The sequence below is a fragment of the Dipteris shenzhenensis genome, chromosome 23 (genome assembly GCF_047967505.1).
Source record: "Dipteris shenzhenensis isolate YYH24624 ecotype China chromosome 23, Dip_SZ_1.0, whole genome shotgun sequence".
Classification (NCBI taxonomy): Eukaryota; Viridiplantae; Streptophyta; class Polypodiopsida; order Gleicheniales; family Dipteridaceae; genus Dipteris; species Dipteris shenzhenensis.
The window spans coordinates 17,629,849-17,651,334 of NC_141618.1; the positions used below are offsets into that span (position 1 = coordinate 17,629,849).

Here is a 21,486-nt window from a genome sequence, read left to right on the forward strand (position 1 = left end):
TATGCAGTCCCCCAGGAGGTACCTGTAGTATCCAAGCCTTGCATATAGGTGCACACTAGCCACCCCCTCACACATGTCATCATCAAAATCCACGCAAAGGCCCCTATGGGTTGCATATTGGCCTCTTCCCTTACACATGTCAATGGCCACCATAAAAAGTTCACTACCTGTTGGCACATTAGCATGCTGTTACTGTGAAATCCACCCAAATGTGCCTTAGAATGGATGGTATGATGACAATTGCAAATTCCTACTACTAAAGCTTATTTGGAAGAGATTTGAAGCATTACACTCAACCAACCAAATTGAAATAAAACAAGCTGGGCTTGATTTGCCTTTTAAAGAGGGCTTTATTGCCAAGAACAAAGAGGAATCGCATTGGCTTAGTTTGAAGGTAACCAAGGGATTTTGGCTGAAAGTCCTAGAGAACTCACGTCTCATGGATCCAAACATGTGGAGAAAAAGCATGCTTGTCCATTGTATGCCATCTTTGATCAGCTAAGTCCTAACCTTTCATGATATACCCGAGCGCACCTTTGCTTCCATCTTTGATATAGGAGATGTAAGAAGATGGAATCACAAATGATTGCAATGGAAGGGCGAAAGATTAGGAAGGTTTGTCAATGAAGCACCTTGCATCATTGAGATACATTCGGCTCTCAAATTAGCTCCGCTATTTATATGCCGTTGGCTTGTGGATCTACCTTCTTTGGACTATCTATATTATCATAGTCAACCATCAGAAGAAATTAGGGGTGGATCTAAATAACTATTGCCAACGTGAGGGTAGGCAAGATTTTGCCATGATGATCATACTTCATTGACATTTTTTAAATCGTGTTTGTCATGGTGGAAGGGCTAGGGCTAATGTTTCATGAATGAATACCTTCTAGAATAGGAGTCTAAAAGTGAAAAGCGTTCATGATATATTTAGCCGATCTTGGGCATAGGCATTGTAGGTTGGAAAGATTGTTGATACTTCCCTTGAAGATGGAACATGTGTGGTATGGGACGCGGATGTCTATTGGGCTAGGGTCAGGGACCACAAACCTTACCATGATCTTTATGTGTTCAAGGTGAGCTCAAAGTGCTCCATGGTTAGATGGTGAGTTGGAGACATTTGCTTGCTGATTTGTTATCTTAGTCTTTTGATTTAGTGCTAGCCTTTGTCATCGAATGAGTCAGCCCTCCACCTTTGGTGTGTTATTAGGAGCTTAGTATGAAGACCTTTGTATTAATGGATGATCAAATGTATGTGTGAGAGCATATGTTTATACTATGGTCTACACCTGCTGAATAGTGTGGTGAGGATGTCATAGTAGCTAGTCCTTGCTATGTGTGATGGAGTTTATGGTTTTCAACCTTGTGCGTGACCATCATGAGATTGAAACTGCAATGTGTTGTGGTTTTAGAGGATGGGTTTGGGCATATTCTTGGATTCATCTAGATATATGCGATCTTAGTTTTTTCATTTGATGGAGCTATACATTAGGTGAAGCCTAAGGTTGAATTCAGGTTGCTTGCTAGTATCAAAGCTAGCTTCATCGCAACCATCTAAGGAGAATTGGAGCACTCAATGGGTTTGCCAGAATCTGGAGTTATTGGGTGTTCTTCGTATGCTTTTGTCTTGTAAGAGGTGTTCATGAGAGTGCTTTTAAAAAAGAAAACCAATTCAAATTTTTGTATGTACTTTATAAAAGATGATAGTGGTCGAATCAATTCCTTTGTGCAAAGTCAAATGATTGGTTTGCAAAATGTGATGTGTTTTGTTGTGAGGTTTTTGCAACTTTCACAGACTAAAGTGCTCATAGGATTCTCCTATTTCTTCTATTCAAACATGAGTCGGAGTGTTGAAAGAAGGCTCTTGTTTATGATGTTTGTCTAGTTTGTGAAAAAATAAGCTAAAAGCTGAGCTGCTTTTCCCTTCTGTCATGCAACACGAGTAGTGTTTTGCCTTCTTAATTGCCCTCCCCTGGCTGCTTAGGGGACATGAGTGCGAGTTTACTTCATATAAATGGATGCTCAAGTATGTGTGGGTGTGCGGATTTGTATGTGTGAGAGCATATGTTTATACTATGGTCTACACCTACTGTTGGGCACTGATGACGTCAGTGGGGATGTCATAGTAGCGAGTCCTTGCTATGCGTGATGGAGTTTATGGTTTTCAACCTTATGAGTGACTATCATGAGATTGAAACTGCACTATGTTGTGTTTTTAGAGGATGAGTTTGGGCATGTTCTTTAACTCATCTAGGTATATGGTCTACACCCATTGCTGGGCGCTGATGATGTTAGTTGGGGATGTCATAGTAGTTTGTCCTTGCTATGCGTGATGGAGTTTATGGTTTCCAACCTTATGAGTGACTATCATGATATTGAAACTGCACTATGTTGTGTTTTTAGAGGGTGAGTTTGGGCATGTTCCTGGATTCATCTAGATATATGCTTTTGCTGTAGTAACGGACATGCAAGTTTCACCTTGTGAAGTTTTCAGCCATGTTGTGGCTTGCTTGTATTGTGATAATTCTTTCTATCTTAAGTGGTGCATTGCCCTATCAGCTAGATTTATGCTTGTCTAGGAGAGACTAAAATGATTTCGTTTAGTCTTCGCAAGCAAGTGTAGCTTGAATGAAGAGATTTTGGACTACTTTTTGATTAGCCTTCTGATTTAGTGCTAGCCTTCGTCATGGCTGAGTGTACCCTTCACCTCCGGAGTGCCGACAGAAACTCAGTATGAAGTCCTGGATTCATCTATATATATGCTTCTGCCATATTAGCAGACATGCAAATTTCACCTTGTGAAGTTTTCGTCCATGTTGTGGCTTGGTGATTTTAAAATCGTTCTATCTTAAGCGGTGCATTGCCCTATTAGCTAGATGGTCTAAATAATTTTTTTGCTTGGATGCTCATTTGGGAGGGACTAAAATGAAATCATATAGTCTTCACAAGCAGTTGTCGAATGAAGAGAATGTGGACTACTTTTTTGGTTAGCTTTCTCCTTTATTGCTAGCCTTTGTCACGGCTGAGTCTGCCCTTCACCTCTGGAGTGCTGACAGAAACTCAGTACAAAGACCTTATAAATGGATGCTCAAGTATGTGTGGGTGTGTGGATTTGTATGTGTGAGAGCATATGTTTACACTATGGTCTACACCCACTGTTGGGCGCTGATGACATCAACGGGGATGTCATAGTAGCTAGTCCCTTCTATGCATGATGGAGTTTATGGTTTTCAGTCTTAAGAGTGACTATCGTGAGAGTGAAATTGCATTGTGTTGTATTGTTAGAGGCATGTTCCTGGATTCATCTAGATATACGACTTTATCATATAGGTGGCTGAGATCTCATTTGACCATACCTAACCAAAGGCATCTACCTAGATGCAAACAAGAGTTTAGCGCCAACAGAGGTTTGAGGGTCTTACCGATAACGGATTAGAGACCTTAATGGCAGTCAAAGACATGGTCCGTAGACATGGATATTCTACATTGCCTCCTTTAAGTCTAGTAGAATGACTTTCTGTGATCCTTGATATACTCATAGGTATGCAGCAAGGACGGACCATACCTAACCAAAGGCGTCTACCTAGATGCAAACAAGAATTTCGACAGAGGTTTGAGGGTCTTACCGATAACGGATTAGAGACCTTAATGGCAGTCAAAGACATGGTCCGTAGACATGGATATTCTACATTGCCTCTTTAAGTCTAGTAGAATGACTTTCTGTGATCCTTGACATACTCATAGGTATGCAGCAAGGACGGACCATAAGATGTTAGATACAATTCTCAGCGTGATCTCCATCATACTAAGTGATGAGGCACTTCAGACTTAGTTTACACTTGCACTTGGTGTTGATTAGTGTCCTCTTTTAGGCTCTCACTCTCACGTCTAGAACATTGTAGGGCACTCGATCCAGATTTTTCAAAGAAGTAATAAAGTCTTTTCCTCCTCCCAGTCCTCTCTCTCTCTCTCTCTCTCTCTCTCTCTCTCTCTCCACACACACACACATGTGCGTTGCGTGCGTGCATGCATGTAGTGTGTGTGTATTATGTTTTATGAATGTATTCCTTCCAAAAGGGTTGAAGGTCCTCTTCTGTTTGAGAGTAGCAATATGGGAAAGAGGCTCATGGCTGCATGGCCCCTCGTTTTGAGAACTACGAGCCTACTAAGGTGCGTTTCACACCCATCCACCCGAAAATGGGCGGACTGGGTGATGCCCAATAGCAATGCGCTCCTGCTAGGAGGTGACTTCACACAAGTCCGCCTGCCCACAGCAAAAAAATGAGTTGGAATCCTAGTCATGCCTGAAATTGAAGATATTCTTGGGTGGCTTCTATGCAGCACTCAAGGAGGTGTCTGCCGTCCGCACACCAATGAAAGTCCATGACGAGAGTTGAACCCGGGACTTGCAGGTTCTAGGCAGAGAACCTTACCATCTGGTCCAATAGCGTTTGTTGCAAGAATGGCATCGCATTTATTATTTACCTTTCAATGTCCACCCTGTTGTGAAAGGGGGTCAGATGGACGTGGGTTTTGACTGCTGGACAAGCAGGTTGGGGGTTTCCTCCGTCCGCGGACGGGTGTGAAACCCCCCTAAGAGGCCTACATTTGGGCAAAGGCAAACATTTGGGTTTTGACTGCTGGACAAGCAGGTTGGGGGTTTCCTCCGTCTGCGGACGGGTGTGAAACCCCCCTAAGAGGCCTACATTTGGGCAAAGGCAAACAGACTGAGCCATTTGTCAAGGTTAAATTAAAAAAAAAGAGAGCCAGTAACTATGTGGTAAACGGTGGACAGGTTTCCTTCAGAGACAGTCTTTCTAAGGAAGCTGTAATGGTGCAAGCTGTTGATACTTGGGATACATAGAGGGAAAAATTGAAAGAGAACTTGCGATCACAGTGCCAGAAGGTTGTGCCTGCCAGTGTTTTCTGCAATCTGTGTTTGCAGTGTTAACTGTGATGTCATTTAAGAGACTTCAGAAATCTTACGACCATGCAAAGCTATATCTCTGCTATGATGACTGGTGTGCCTAGGCAAATGAAAGTTTTCCCCTGTGGCATGCTTTGTAGTCCTTAATTGTAAACACATTACTGCATTCTTTTGTATGGGCATATTGCAGAAGGTTTATAATTGTTTGTCTCATATCAAGCATATCAATTTGTTTCGATCATATGCGACATACAGTTTGAGCAGCATTCTTTTTTTTTTGGGGGGGGGGGGGTTGGTTGAATAATTGAGTGCTTGGCTGTCAGTGAAGCCTGAACGTTCTTGGCTTGTCAATATAGTTGTACCTTATAGCTTAAGATGTCCTTAAGCACACAGTTTTCCTTTTCATTTTCTACAAATGGGCATTTAAGTATTGCTGACCATTCTCTTGAACGCATGCCTTTTCATACACAGGCTCTTGATTTGATTAGGAGTAAGAATATGCTTTTACTCATGGATTCATATCTAGAAGGGCAATACTCAAACGATGACGGGATTGAGCTTGTCCGGTTAGCTTCCCGATGTCTCCAATTTGAACCCCGGGAGAGGCCTAGTGCAAGAAACCTAGTGACATCATTGACAGCACTTCAAAAACAAGTGGAGGTTAGTCTTCTTGTTGTTTCTGTATATTTCTACTAGTGATAATTGTAAGACAATATTCATGGTTTATGCAAATCTGGAAACATTTTTAAACAGTTGACCGGAGCAAAGGCGCATGGGGGTTTAGTTACTCTTAAAGTTCTTCTTTGAAAACAAAGCAAATATTTGCATAGTTGTCTAGCTGTGCAAATATATCTACAGATCCTAGTCCTATGCAGCCTCTGTTTAATTACGTATGATTTAATGATCCTATACCAAGGAATTGAGTGGGTATTGGATAGCACTCAAGGGAGTAATTGTAGATTTGTTGATCAAGTGGGATATTTAGTGCGTTGAAAGCCAGTGCAAGGTCAGCAAGCATTTGTCCTCCAGTTTTCACCTGCTTCTGGATGAAAATTCGAAGGACGTATACGGCTTTTTAACATAATGAATTTGAATCTCGGGTCCTGTGTGAGAGCTTGTTACAACTCTCTAGTGAAAGTGTGTAATGGCTGATCTTTCCTTTTCTGTCAGAGAAGAACTGAAACTCAACATGCTGCTTTGTTTGGATTTATGAATAGAAAAGTGAACACCTGTTTCTGCACGTAGCTGTGCTAGTGATGCTTGTCATGGCAGAGCCTGTCTTTTTCTTTAGAGAAGCACTTAATAAAAGGTGCACACCTTTTTATGCATGTGAATTGCATGTCTATGGGGATGTCATAGTGGCTATACCTTGCTATGCGTGGAGGTTATGGTTTTCAATCTCGTGAGTGACTCTCATGAGATTGAAACTGTACTATTTGTTGTGTTTAGGAGAATTGAGTTTGGGCATGTTTTTGGATTCATCTAGATATATGTTCCTTCCGTGTTTGTGGACATGATAAGCCTTTTTTTCTTAGAAATGCTATCGTCTTCACAAGCAGTTGTAGCTTGAATAGAGAGAATGGTGACTTGTTTTTTATTAACCTTCTCCTTTAGTACTAGCCTTTGTCATGGATGAGTCTGCCTTCACCTCTGGAGTGGTGATGAAAACTCAATACGAAGAACTTTGTATAAATGGATGCTCAATTATGTTTGGGTGTGTGGATATGTATGTGTGAGAACATATATTTATACTATCATCTATACCAAGTGTTGGGCACTGATGACATCATAGTATCTAGTCCTTGCTATGGATGATGGAGTGTTATGGTTTTCATAGCTCATGAGTGATTGCCATGAGATTTAAACTGCACTATGTGTTGTGTCTTTAGACGATGAATTTGGGCATGTTTGTGGATTCATCTCTCTCCTTGGATCGACGTCTGATGACCCCGTGAGGGCCCTGCCTTGTGGCCTGACATTAAAAAATTCATCTCTTCAGTGTGTATATAGTCTCGTCCCGGCCAACATTTCTACCCGCACTTGATGAGTAGACTTGTTGGTTACGCGACTAACTCTTGTTGTTGGGTGTTGAGTTCGATCCCAAGGATGGATGTCTGATGACCTCGTGAGGGCCTTGCCTTGTGGCCTGACGTTAAAAAATTATTCTCTTCAGTGAGTATATAGTCTCATCCCGGCCAACATATCTGCCGCTCTTGGTGAGCAGACTTGTTGGTTACGGGAGTGACTCATGTTGTTGGGTGTGTTGAGTTCGATCCCCAGGATTGATGTGTGATGACCCCATGAGGGCCTTGCCTTGTGGCCTGACGTTAAAAAATTCTTCTCTTCTTCCTCTCTCTCTCTCTCTCTCTCTATATATATATATATCTATAGGCGTGTGTGTGAGTGACTTTGCACATTCTTGTTGGTGCTGGTTATGCATTCATATAACATGTAGCTCAGTGTATGAATGCCAGAATTTGGGCTTTGTGAATTCATTGTCATAAAATGCATGATAGCAGTTGATGATTGTGTTCACGACATTTTCTTCGAGTGTAAACTTGTGTTTTTTGTTAATGTTCACTTGATGAACTGAGTAGCGTCATATTATGATCCTCTTAATCCGGGACCCCTAGTTGCCACGTAAGGGAAAGGGGCTGATGGTCTTCTACTTGGTTCACATGAGGGAGACCAGGGGAGTGGATAAGTGTCACCTGACTGTCATCGAACTCCCAATCAAAGGGAGAACCCCTCTCAATCAGTGGTTGGTTTAATCCACCTTGCCTTTGTCGTCTGTCCGCATGTTCTTGAGAAGCCCTTGCTAAGAAAGAGCTTCCAAGGCTTTGAGCTTAAGCCTTATAGTGAGACCAAGAATTATCAACTTCCCCAAAAGGGCCGTGCTTTGCACATCCCGGTCGATGATACCTAGGCCACCCTTTGTGTGAGGTACAATCACTGTCTACCAAGCAACTGTGGCCTTGGTGTTTTGAGTACCATCCTATCCTGCCCATGAAAAGTTCCGCAAAAGCACAGGAGCTGGGGGGCACTGCCTTGACTTTGCAACCTTCTCCATGGTCTTCAGCAAGGGTAGAACTCGGTCCCGAGTCTGGAGCATGTGTGGGCAAGGTATCAAAGAACTATCTGATGAGGCCGGATGCTTTTGGGGATCCATTGCCACCCGCTTAGCATCTAGGGTACTCTATCACAGATTTCTGCTACACGTGGTGTCTCCTTTGCGCCCTTCTACGAGCACTTGCACCATACCTGCCTTCTTTTTCCCTTCCACTCTAGTCTAAACCTCATCTTTGTGAGTCGTTGCAAGGGTTTGTACTGTGGGGAAATCTGTGACTGAAGGGCTAAGGGGCATGCCTAGGGGGTGGGCATGTCCTGTCATCTCCCCTACCTTAAGAGTTGTCAGGGCATCGAGCAGTGAGAAGAGATGTAAAGGGAGCCAGGCAAGTGACGAGCACCCCTGAGGCAGCCTAACGGGGAACAAGAACACATTTTCAGAAGTTCCTGCCTCTTTAACCAGTTTGATAACTAATACAGCAGCACACGTTTGATAACTAATACAGCAGCACAACATCCCTCATTCTGGCTTGCCACTTATAACAAATGTGTGGTGCACTGTACTGGGGATACTGTAAAAGAATTTATAATTTTGTGCTTTGTTTTTGCACTTTAGTTTCAAGAAAGCAATGCTTTTTCTTTACTTGGGCGTACCTATTGACTTCTTGCAGGTGCCTTCATATGTGCTGATGGGCATACAGAGAATTGAGGTCCCACAACCTCAGAATCAGTCAGTATCTGCATTGTGGGAGGCATGCTCTAGAAATGACTTGACAGCTATACATGAGATAATGTTAAAGACAGGCTATAAGGATGATGAAGGAACGGAAAATGAGGTTGGTCCTCAATTCTTTTAGTGATTTGACTCAGAAGTGGAATTTCAATTCTGAAATGATCAATTTTTTCAAACTTCTTGAGTTGAGTTATTTTCTTTTTTCTTTGAGGCTTTGGGTCCAAGTTTTTGCGTATGTATTCCAATCCAGCATTATCGGACCATCCCTTCAAAGCTGTAACGTACTTGTCCTGCAAAACTTCAGATGCGCAAGGTTGTGCAAAGAAGCAAAATCTTCATAATGGCAAAGCGTCATGCAAAAGGAGCTCATACCTGTCCTGTCTGAAGCATTGTAGGACAAGTAAATAACAACTTTGTAAATCTGGCTCAATGATTCTGAGTATAAGGAACCGGGGCAAATATACAATACTTTAAAGGCCCCCTATCTTATTCTGGACATAATCACCAAATCATGAATCGTACATTTTCATTATCTGTATTAGTATGATGCTCTGTTTGTCAACAAAATATCTTCGAAGTTGGACCAGAGCCTCAAGAAAAGGGAGAAATATCTCAACTTGGGTAATCCCTAAAACATTGAAAGTGGTCCTTATTTTGTGACCCTCTAGGCTCATAGTGTGTATATGGAAGGGGTAGTCACGTGTGACAACAGATTTTGTCAACTATACTTAGCAGTCTTTTAATTTTGCAAATAGTAGTCTGCTCATGTTACAGAATGATTGTGTTGAATCAGAATTTCTAATAATGGTTTTGTCTCTGACTTGCATCCACAGCTTTCATTCCAAGTCTGGACCAAACAGATGCAAGATATGTTGTCTGCCAAGAAACGAGGTGATAGTGCATTTCGAGAAAAAGATTTCAGAACCGCTATTGATTGCTATACACAGGTATGATTACATATATTACAGCGTAAAGCATGAGAGAGAGAGAGAGAGAGAGAGGGAGAGAGAGATTACTGTCTTCGGGGCCTGTGAGACAAAGTGCAATAAAAAACTAACTCATACAAGCCACTGTGGTTGAGGCAAAGGGCTCGCAAGGTCCTTGCTGAGTGCATGATAATAATCTTAAAAACTCAAACACTCAAAGCTGGTGCTGGAAATAAATATCTAGACGCTATGATGGCTCAGGTAGGCAGGACTAGTGGCAGATATGCAGGATCTTTGGGTATTTTGCTAGAGATTGCTCAAAGAAAATGAAAAACATAAGATACTTTTATTTGTTAAGTACACTAAGTACGGTGTACTTAGTGTTGTAACCTTATCCTTTCATATAAAAGGTTGACTGTGTGCTAGGGGAGGTACACACATACTTTCAATTATCCCCACACTCCCTGTGTTGTGTGTGTGTCAATGTGCTCTACTCTACTTCTCAGCTCACTCTCTCTCTCTCAACTGGTATCAGAGCTTGGAGCAGCACACTCTCCCTATCCTCGCCTATTCTGCAGCTGCCTGGTTTCGTCTTTCTTGTGGGTGCCCAAACGTGGGTCTTAGCAGCAGCTTCCTTAGCAGCAGCAGTAACAAAAAAAAAAGGCTGCTGCACCAGCATTGTCGGCGCCAGCAGCCAGCAGCCAGCAGCACTGCCATCGCCAGGCAGCGGCGCCAGCAGCCAGTGCCGTCAGCAGCAGCATCGCCAGGCAGCGGTGCCTGCAGCCAGCGCCGTCAGCAGCAGCACCACCAGCGCCAGTAGGCAACGCCGCCAACAGGCAACGGTGCCAACACCAGCAGCACCGCCAGCAGCCGATGCCACCAGCGCCAAAATTGACGCCAGTAGCCAGTGCTGCCACCAACGCTAGCAACGCCATCAGCAGCAACGCCGGCTAGGCTCAGATCCGCCACTTTTTTTTTTTCCTCTGGCACAACTGATGATGCTTGGGCACTAGCTGATCTGTCAGCAAAGTCCATAATTGAATTGTCACTCCATGAGAGTGTTGTTTGGAATGTGGATGGTGAAAAAACAGCCTGGGGTGTGTGGAAAAAGCTACAGGACACATATGAGCAGCAAAGTGTAGCCACAAAGATATATTGGTTGCGCAAGTTCTTCAATCTGAAGATGAAGGAAGGGACCTCCATGGATGCACATCTCAATGAGTTTAATTCAATTGTCACTCAACTTGCAAATCAAAAATATGTGGTGGATGAGGAAACCAAGGGTATGGCACTCTTGATCTCTCTTCCTGAAAGTTGGGATACATTCACCACAGCTGTAACAAATGCAAACACTTTCACAAGTTTTTCAGATATCACAGGGCTGATTTTGCAAGAAGAGCAGAAGCTGAAAGCTCAAGATGCAGTAAAGCCTAACAATGCCTTAAATGCAAGGGGGAGAAGTCAGCAAAGAGGCAAATCTCAGGAAAGGGGAAAAGGGAGGAGCAAGTCCCACTCCAACAAAGATGTTGAGTGTTACTACTGTGGCAAAAAGGGACATACCAAAAAGCAGTGCTTTAAACTGAAAAATGATAAGAGAGACAAAGCCAAAAACACTGATGCGTCAGATGCAAAAGCAATTGTACCAGTAAGCAATGGCAAGAGCAGTGTGAAGATTGAAGAGCTTCATTCTACACACGGTTATGACAATGAGGGAGAGGTTCTATTTCTCTCTACTTTGGATGCTCATTCTCTCCATGCAGGAGATTTTGCAGACATGCACTCTTGGATCATTGACTCAGGTGCCTCATTCCATGTTACACCTTACAAAGAATTGTTTGTAAGGTATGCAGCAGGCAGTAATGGAGTCGTTTTTCTAGGGGATAATCATGCATGCAGTATTGTCGGTGTTGGAGATGTCAGGCTTGTATTTGCTGATGGTACTCAGCTTATGCTTCACAATGTCAGGCATGTACCCGAAGTCCAGAAAAATCTGATTTCTACTGGCATGTTGGATGACGAAGGTTTTGTGACCAGCTTTGGTCATGGTTTCTGGAAGGTCACCAAAGGTGCCCTGGTTGTTGCCAGAGGCTCTAAGTTTGACACAATGTATACTCTCCATGCTAAAGTATGTAATCATGCTGATATTCATGCCACCGAGCTGCCGAATATTTCTATGTGGCATAGCCGGATGGGACATATGAGCATAAGTGGAATGGAGCAATTGGCTCGCCTTGGCTACTTACCGTCTCTTAAATTTTGTGATTTAAAGTTTTGTGAGCACTGCATATATGGTAGACAGTTACAGTATCCTCATAAAAGGAGATTAGGACATAAAGATGCTCAACTTGAGCTTGTGCATACAGACGTGTGTGAGATGCCTAGTCCTTCACTTGGAGGTGCACGGTACTTTGTCACATTTATAGATGATTCCACAAGGAAGGTGTGGGTGTATCCTCTTCGATTGAAGAGTGATGTCTTTCCAGTGTTCCAGAAATGGCTTGCTATGGTTGAGAACCAAACAGGCAGAACACTGAAGGCTTTGCGGTCAGATAACGGTGGGGAGTATATGTCTAATGCATTCAATGCATTTTGTGATGCTAGAGGTATTAAAAGAGAACTCACTGCTCCTTACAGTCCAGCGCAAAATGGCACTGCAGAGCGTATGAATAGAACCATACAGGAAAAGTCTCGCTCTATGATGTCACATGCTGCTTTACCTCATGGATTTTGGGCTGAAGCTGTAAAAACAGCAGTACACCTCATCAATAGGTCACCAAATAAAAGACTAGATGGTAGAGTGCCAGAGGAGCTTTGGACAGGAAAACCCCCTTCCTATAAGCACTTGAGGGTCTTTGGCTGCACTGCGTACGTGCATATACACAGAGAAGATCGCAGCAAGCTTGATCCTAAGTCTCTTAAATGCATTTTTCTTGGATATGGTGACAGTGGTGAGATGGGTTACCGCCTATGGGATCCTGTGAATAAGAAGCTAATACGCAGCAATGATGTCTTATTTGATGAGTCATGTATGTTTAAGGCAGCAGATAAGCCTTCTGATGCTTCAGAGGTTGACATTGATGACTCGGGACATCCTGTACAATTCAGGCAGGCTGCGAATCAGCCACAACAGCAGCGTAATCAGCCAATGCATGATGCTGCAGCAGGTCCAAATGGACAGCCCGCAGTGGCGAAAGATGTACTACGGGACATGCCACCTTTGGAAGACCTCCCAAGCATAATTCTGCAGCCTGATCTATTGGAACAGCCACCTGTTTTAGGTGAGTGGACAGCAAGACCAATGGGTCCGAAGGTCCACTCGACAAATGAAACCGCCAGACAGATTTATTCCAAGAGCAGATTTTATTATGCTTACAGACTGTGGAGAACCTTCCTGTTACAAGGAAGCCGTGCAAATGCATGATAAAAGGCTATGGGAACTAGCCATGAAGTCTGAAATGGACAGTCTCCATAAAAATGGTACTTGGGAATTGGTGCAGTTGCCTAAGGGCATGAAAGTACTGCCATGCAAGTGGGTGTATAGATTGAAAGTCACACTTGGAGCTAAGCCAAGGTATAAAGCCAGGTTGGTTGCCAAGGGCTTTAAGCAGGAGTATGGTGTCGATTTTGATGAGATCTTTTCTCCAGTGGTTAAGATGACCACACTCAGGATTGTACTTACTTTGGTTGCATGTGAGAATTTGGAATTATGCCAAATGGATGTGAAGACAGCCTTTCTTCACAGTGATCTTCATGAGGAGATCTACATGCAGCAGCCAGAAGGATTTGTAGTCAAGGGCAAGGAGTCACTTGTATGCAAGCTTAAAAAGAGCCTTTATGGGCTGAAACAGGCACCAAGGGAATGGTATAAGAAATTTGATACCTTCATGAAGTCCCAAGGTTTCAGGAGAAGTGACGACGATCACTGCTTATATACCAAAAGGGCTGTAAATGGCAGCTTAATCATTCTCATTTTATGTGTGGATGACATGCTTATTGCTGGTAAAGCTCGTAAGGAGCTTGATGACCTTAAGAAAAGATTGCATGAGGCCTTTGATATGAAGGACCTTGGTGATGCAAATCACATACTGGGAATGCGGATACGGAGAGACAGGGGACAGCGTTTGTTGTATTTGTCTCAGACCGAATATATTGGCAAAGTATTGCACAGGTTTCATATGGAGGGGGGGAAGACCCTTAGTTCTCCATTGCCTCCATATGTGAAACTCAGTGCAATGGACAGCCCACACTCAGATGCTGATAGGGCTGAAATGGCCAAGATTCCGTATGCTTCAGCTTGTGGATGTCTGCCATGGTTGCTACCAGGGCTGATATTGCGTTTGCAGTGGGAGTGGTTAGCAGATATATGGCAAATCCAGGCAAGAAGCATTGGAATGCAGTGAAAGGTATCATGAGATACCTAAAGGGCACACAAGAGTTGTGCATATGCTTTGGCAAGCGAGATCCAAAGGTGCATGGTTATGTGGATTCAGATTTTGCTGGTCATCCATATAACCGGAAGTCTACTAGGTTATGTTTATACATTCACTGGAGGTGCAGTGTCATGGATGTCAAGGATGCAGCAGTGTATAGCCTTCTCTACCACGGAAGCTGAATATATTGCAGCCACAGAGGCATGCAAGGAGGCCTTATGGTTATCTCGGCTAGTGGGAGACTTGGGCATTACAGGTGATATTCCATTGTTGCATTGTGACAGTCAGAGTGCTATTCAGTTGGCACACAATCCTGTCTTTCATGCAAAGACAAAGCACATTGATGTGAAGTATCACTTCATCAGGGAGGTAATAGATGATAAGCTGATTCAGCTTGTCAAGATTCACACATATGATAATTCAGCAGATCTGTTGACAAAAGGCTTGCCTGCAGAGCGGTTTGCACATTGCCGACAGTTGATGGGCATAGGTTGAGCCTCATTTATTTTTACTTAAGGGCATATTGCCTTTAAGTGGGAGGTTGTTGGGGTAAAGGCACTATGGCCACCCAAGTACAGTTAGTACACTTAAGTACAGTTAGTACTTTTATTTGTTAAGTACACTAAGTACGGTGTACTTAGTGTTGTAACCTTATCCTTTCATATAAAAGGTTGACTGTGTGCTAGGGGAGGTACACACATACTTTCAATTATCCCCACACTCCCTGTGTTGTGTGTGTGTCAATGTGCTCTACTCTACTTCTCAGCTCACTCTCTCTCTCTCTCATAGTTTGGGCATGTTCTTGGATTCATCTAGATATATAGCTTGTCACCATGCACTTGACATAGGGGAGCAGGTGACACACTCGTGGTACTGTGTCAAAGGCTTCGTAGAAATCCACAAGGCAATAGTAATTCGTGGCTTTCGTTCCTCAACCTCCTTAATGACAATCCTCCGTGTGAATATGTGGTCCAATGCAACATGATTTTCTTGGAAACCTACGTGTCCTAGAGCTTTAAATCCCTGACACTCTGTAAAACGGCTAACATTGGTGTCAATTATTGATCTATGTTCGATCATGATGCTTTGCCAAGATTGCGGCTAGGGTATTAAGCCCATGTGCAGTGTACGCACTACATAGCCCCTCATGGTCTTTGGCTTGGCATTGTGTAGCTTGAGTGTTGCATGTTCGATACCACCGGTGGTGAAGATTGAGTAGGAGGTGGAGAGGTAGATGTAGGAAGTTTGGTGTAGTGTGTGAGAGGGGATGTGGATACGTGCTCAAGAAACTTTTGCATAAATACTTGAAGTTGTAAACAGAATGTTTAGTAATTCTTCCTGATTTTGATGGATGAAGTCTCCCGTTACTAGTCGATGATATACTCTTGTTTGGCCTCTGGAAGGTGATGCTTGGTTGAGAGCCGATGGCGCAAGGACTGCCGCAATGTAGACGGCTATTGAGGAGGCCTCAAAGTGGGTGGATGTTGTGAATGCGACCCTGCAAAGGCAATCATTTCAGCCAATCTACTTAAGCACCAACAGAGAGCGAGTAAGGCTCTCAACATTAGAGTCTGCAGGGTTCCATGCACCAGCTCTGCCTTCTCAGATGCTACTGCCTTTGTGACCTCCACCTTGGGAGTGCTAGAACATGTCGTTGAGGAGGCATGGCGGGTCGGACGAGACCTCACTAGAGATCATACTCTCTTGATATGTTTTATGCTTGACCACTACGCAAATGCACAGCTCTCCAAGACCAGCCACAGATGAGGATCTTACTATAGGTGGAGGAAAGGCGAGCCCTCCTACAATAGTGCAATGCTGCTTGTAGGGAGGGAAAGTGGGTGGTAGCGCGCGAGGGTCGGGTCTTGACTAGACCTAGGCGAGGGCCCTTTGACATGTTGGGATATCTCAAGGTGTATGCCTCAGGCACACCTTATGTTTCTATGTGTGAGTGCTAGAGGCACAGTTAGGTGCCCACAAGCACAGTTAGGTGGTGGAAAGCCACATAGGATGATTGAGAGAATCTAGGAGCAGATTGAGGAGATGATTGTGGAGCTCTGAAGTCATCAGTGATGTCAGTGAGCATGTATGAGGTGCCTACTTAAGGACCTCACTCTTCTTCATTCTACAAGCAAGTAATGCAAGTATTCTGAGTTTGTGTCCACTCTTTGCTTTCCTTTCAGCTTTCCAACATGGTATCAGAGCCATTTGATCCCCCTTGAGCCCATTTTTGCCACATCATCATCATCTTCTTCATCTTCTTCTTCTCCATTTTCCTCTTTCTTCCCAAAATATTTGAGAGCTTGGTTCTCCACCTACAAACGACCATTGCCCAAACCCTCTGAGCTGGAAACTCCTCTAGTATGGGCGAACTTCCACCTGCAAGCAATTGAAGAAAAAACGTTTGTGGTGGCTGCCATTCTCCAAACAGCGAATTTCTTCTGTTGCTCAATACTCCCTACCTGCTCTGCCATTGCCTGAGCCCTCTTAGGAGTAGATGGGCGACCTCAAGACGAAGATTTTGAGCCATTTTTCAGGTCATTTGGTTCAGTAACGAGGGAGAAATCATCAAAACTCAGTTTCAGCCTGTAGCAACTCTCCCAGGCAAAAGTGCGCACCATTTCGTCCAACCTCTATGCTAGACCCTCTCTGGTATATGAGCTTTCTTTTGCTTTAGAAAGCCCTCTTTTCCTTGCTTTGAAGAGTGAGCTACAAGCCCTCCAAGTTCAGCTTTTCAGTTTTGATAGTTTTGGACAAGTTTTTGAAGATGATGCTACATAAAATGCTACTCTAGCATTTCTGGTTTTTTGAAACTTTCAATAACTTTAGTACAAGTGTGGCTTCAGTTTTTTTTTTTGAATTGCTAGACCTGGTTTTGATTGGAAAGTATTCATTTTAGCCACCTCTATGAAGCATGTAAGAAGAAGCATCATTGTTTGAAATTTGGTCACAAGACTTTGCTACATTAAATGCTTATATTTTGAAGCATTTCAGTTGTTATTCTAAGCCCTGTAAGAGAGAAGACACTGCCCAATACCTGGGTTAGACCCTCTCATGGCTTGCTTATGCAAAATATGTGAAAAGCCAAAACGTAAAGCAATGTCTTGTTATGCTACAAAGGATGAAAATGCCAACCTGACTTCCTTGTTGAAGATTGCCAAAACAATGGTTGCCAAAAAGGAAGCAACTACAAAGCGAGAGATCTACCCTCTCATGGCACTTTTATTTGACTCCAAGTACAAGAAAAAGATGAAGGTCAGATACCTAAGATATGCTTCTCTACACAACTATGGAGATGACAAGATAATTGTTCTCTTGAAGGATATGACTTTCAGATCCACTTGTTCTATCATAGTACCATCTTATAAGGCACTAGACACTGCCCATGTGGTAAGACCTTGCCTTGACATGGATATTTTGCCTCCACAAGATGAGGCATCCCATGAAGATTATGCATTTTAAATCATCTCTATGTATGCTCCAGATCTCTCTTTTTATGTCAAGGTACTCAGCCTGGATAGTCCTCCAAAATGAATGAAAATAAACTATTGTGTTTTGTGTGTTTTTGTAAACACCTCTGGTCACCTTATGATGTAGGCCATGTGTATGTTTTGTTCCATGGTACCTCCTGCAGACATTGTGTGCATGTACATGCAGGGGAGATAACTATTGGAAGGTCTTTCTGTATCCCTTTTTGTTTACCTTACACCCAAGGGAACCCTTGCTAGCATGAGAACCTAGCCATAGATTTATCCTTGACCACCATGAGATGGCATGAGAAACTATGAGACTAGATGTATCCTTGACATAGCCTGAGGCATTTCCTTGAGGGGGGGTTTGTTGGGATATCTCAAGGTGTATGCCTCAGGCACACCTTATGTTTCTATGTGTGAGTGCTAGAGGCACAGTTAGGTGCCCACAAGCACAGTTAGGTGGTGGAAAGCCACATAGGATGATTGAGAGAATCTAGGAGCAGATTGAGGAGATGATTGTGGAGCTCTGAAGTCATCAGTGATGTCAGTGAGCATGTATGAGGTGCCTACTTAAGGACCTCACTCTTCTTCATTCTACAAGCAAGTAATGCAAGTATTCTGAGTTTGTGTCCACTCTTTGCTTTCCTTTCAGCTTTCCAACATGACACACCCACTTAAGGAGACATGGTCTATGAGACTCACAAAAGCGAGACGTGTACCATGTGAAACTATAATGGACTCTTATGGAACTTGTCGGAGTCATACACAGGACGAGACAATATCTTCTACATAGAGACACATCAAATCTGAATGTGCTCACTACCACTAGTCTGTGGGACACATGGGAGTCACCCTATCGCGATGAGACAAGAGAGGTAGGAGGCATACATGGACACCGATCATCTGTTATGGGGATGATCACCGTGGAGTGACGCGACCTACACGCCAAATTCCTTTGGATTCGGATTAGGAGCATATCATTGAGGGATACCTTCATTTCAGTCTGCTACTTTTTCCCAGAGACCTCATATTTTGCCAGGGAGGTTTGAGAGCATGGGGAGGCATCTCCATATACTATCTTCTACCTAAATGTGCTTGTTTGTATAGAGAGAGAACACTTCAGATAGAGAGAGATTACACACAGATCCCAACACTTTCCCCTATATAGATAACAGATCCAAGTAAAAATTGTTGTAAAAAATGTACCATCACATGCAGCAAACAATTGCTGAGGTAGGGTACCAGGGATCATACTGTTTGCTGCTCCTAATGTGGGAGAAACTCGCCTAGATCACGGCATGTCTCCTTCAGACTTCAGTCGCTGAGGCTTTAGGTGGGTCTGCTGCTGATCTTCCTGTGGACCCTCTGTGCACCACAGTTTTGCTCTACTACTGCATGTGGATCTGCCTCTCTGTGCACCTGGACTGTCAAAAGACCCTGTAAACTGACTGATGTGCCCACAGTGGGCCCTTATATAGGCTCCAGGCTCTACTGATCTGGCCAACCAGACCCAAAGTCAACCGACCTGATCTGCTTCTTGCCGATCCGTTCTGGCCCTATGCATGTATTTGACTGCACTGTGCAGTCTGCTGCTATACTCTGCTGCCTTGTGCAGTCTGCTGCTGGTCCAGGCCATGTCTGCCATGTGGCTCTCAGCCATTGTCACGCCTATGCTGTAGGGCTGCGTATCTGTCTGCAGTACTGCTGAAGGCCTTGATACGTGGACTTCTGCCCACTGGAACTGCTGCGCAGTTCCCCAGTTCTCTGGCCCTTGCAATGCTGTCCTGCCCCAGCCCAGTTGATGCTAGGCTGAACTATACACAGCCCTACAAACACCCCAAACCATGGGCTCACTGTCAGCTATATCTGCTGATCAGGGTGGCCACATTGACTGTGCCAAAGAAGTATGACCTGGTGCTGCCCACGTGACAGCCTGCCTGCTGCCCATGTAGCAGTCTTTGCACCTCCCTCTCACGTGCCCAGATGGCACAATGCATCTGCATATTCCTACAGATATCAAGCCCTGCTGCACTCCTTCTATGGTGGCTAACAGGTGGGGCATTGACCCCTTTTTTTTTTTGGTTTGTATTGGGTGAAGTATTCTGTATTTCAGTCAGAAGGGAAAGGTATTTAGACATGCTTGAATACAAAGATGCGAGGCAATAAGTTTTCAGAACAGTACGTATGTGTTATTTCAGAGTAATTGGTTTCTCAGATCTGTTGATGTAGAATGTTTGCACTAAGGAACGTCAGCCTTAACTGCCTGCTTTTATATTGCAAAAATACATGCACTCAACTCTCATGGATACCTGCAGATACTCGCAAAATACATGCAGTTAATTCTTACAAAAACTTGCAAACTAACAGTAACTTGTGTGCTCTTTACAGTTTCTTGAGTTGGGGTCGATGGTCTCACCTACTGTCCTGGCAAGAAGAAGTCTGGCCTTTTTGTTAACAGACCAGCCAGATGCTGCCCTTGGAGATGCAATGCAGGCCTCAACGGTGAGCCCACAGTGGCCTACAGCCTTTTACCTGCAAGCTGCAGCTCTCACAAAGCTTGGACATGCAGATGATGCAGAGGAGATGATGAAGGAAGGACAGGCTATTGAGACCCAGCAGCCAAGCACTTTATAAAGAAAATGCATTCCCGAGTTTGCTAAAGGTTGGAAGCCTGCATAATTCTGGCTTGCTTTGCATACCTTTTGATATTGAGGGTGGTTTTTTGTATGTAATGCTTTTACTGGGGGTTATGCTGTACGGTATCGAGATTGTGGCTAGATAGTCGTCAAGCAAAAGGAAGATTATTTTTTCATGCAGCAGGAATCCAATCTGGGTATGGAGATCATAGCTGCTGCAGGTATATTTTTTTCCCCTTTGTTACCACTGGAAGCTTGATTGATTGCCCTAAACCTGAACCAGCTTTATGGGCAGTGTACTCGTGAGTTTGTTGCTGTTGAGAGTATGGGATCCACGCTTTGAGACATTGATCATTGAGGCTGTAATCAAATATGTCTCACTATTCATCTGAAGGCAGCAGACTTTTTACTACATTTTAACTTGGATACACGGATAATTTGCAAAAGCCTTCATTTCGTATTTGTGGTGTTGTCTGCCGCATCCCGCCCCCCCCTCCCCCCAACAGCCCTCCCTTCCGGCCCTCTGTCTGCTGTTCATAATCAACTGAGCTTGTATCTCGATTTTACTAGGTATATGAGCTTGTATCTCGATTTTACTAGCTTTTGCGGTACTCCTTGATATTGCTGGAAATTTCTAGTGCAAATCAATCCATGGACCAGTGCTGTCAACAATGGCCTGGGATTTTCTTCTCCATATTGTTAATTACGACCTGGAATTGTGCTGCCAGGAATGTGTCTGTGACCTGAAGTCTTCACAAGCTCAAAGAGATGGATTTCAAGGCTCTGTTCGTATGTGTGTGTGTGTGAGCTCGTTTTCCAAATGTTGTTTTTGGAAAATTCTTTTGGCTCTTTGGCATGCATCCACGGCGACCGTAGTTTGATTTGTTTTTACTTGGGTTAGATACTGGGCGCTCTGGACTCTATGGATAGATTGCAATCATAGGGTCTTTGGATTTCCTCAGTTATCCACTTTCTTTTTCTTCTGCAGATCTTTGCAGCAATCTCTCTTTGATTGGCTGCAAACTCACTTCACAGATTCTGATGTATATCTTTCTTATACTGAGATTTTCTGTTGATGTATTGTCCAGCTTTCCCTTTTTGGGAAGCTCTCTTTTAATATAAAGCAACAAAATTCACTTATTAAAAAAAAAAGGGGTGTGTGTATGTGTGGCTGGTGGCTATGAATTATATCGATTGATGTCTTTGTATATATGTGGCTGAAGGCTTGCTGCCTATGTGCATGGTCATCATGTTCAGTATGGAAAGATGGTACACTGCAAGGCTATGCAACATCC

The 21,486-nt window shown here is 43.6% G+C and overlaps 1 protein-coding gene across 2 annotated transcripts in view; it reads left to right on the forward strand.

The window, feature by feature from the left end:
- The window catches only part of LOC147887076 (serine/threonine-protein kinase BSK5-like), a 33,592-nt gene extending 12,941 nt beyond the window's left edge, over positions 1–20,651 (forward strand). For both annotated transcript variants that reach the window (XM_087394486.1, XM_087394485.1), the window contains exons 7-10: positions 5,399–5,587; positions 8,665–8,829; positions 9,560–9,673; positions 19,944–20,651. In XM_087394486.1, coding sequence (XP_087250612.1) covers positions 5,399–5,587; positions 8,665–8,829; positions 9,560–9,673; positions 19,944–20,189 — 714 coding nt within the window. In that variant the 3' untranslated portion in view covers positions 20,190–20,651. The remainder of the gene's footprint in view (positions 1–5,398; positions 5,588–8,664; positions 8,830–9,559; positions 9,674–19,943) is intronic.
- Positions 20,652–21,486: the final 835 nt, after the last annotated feature.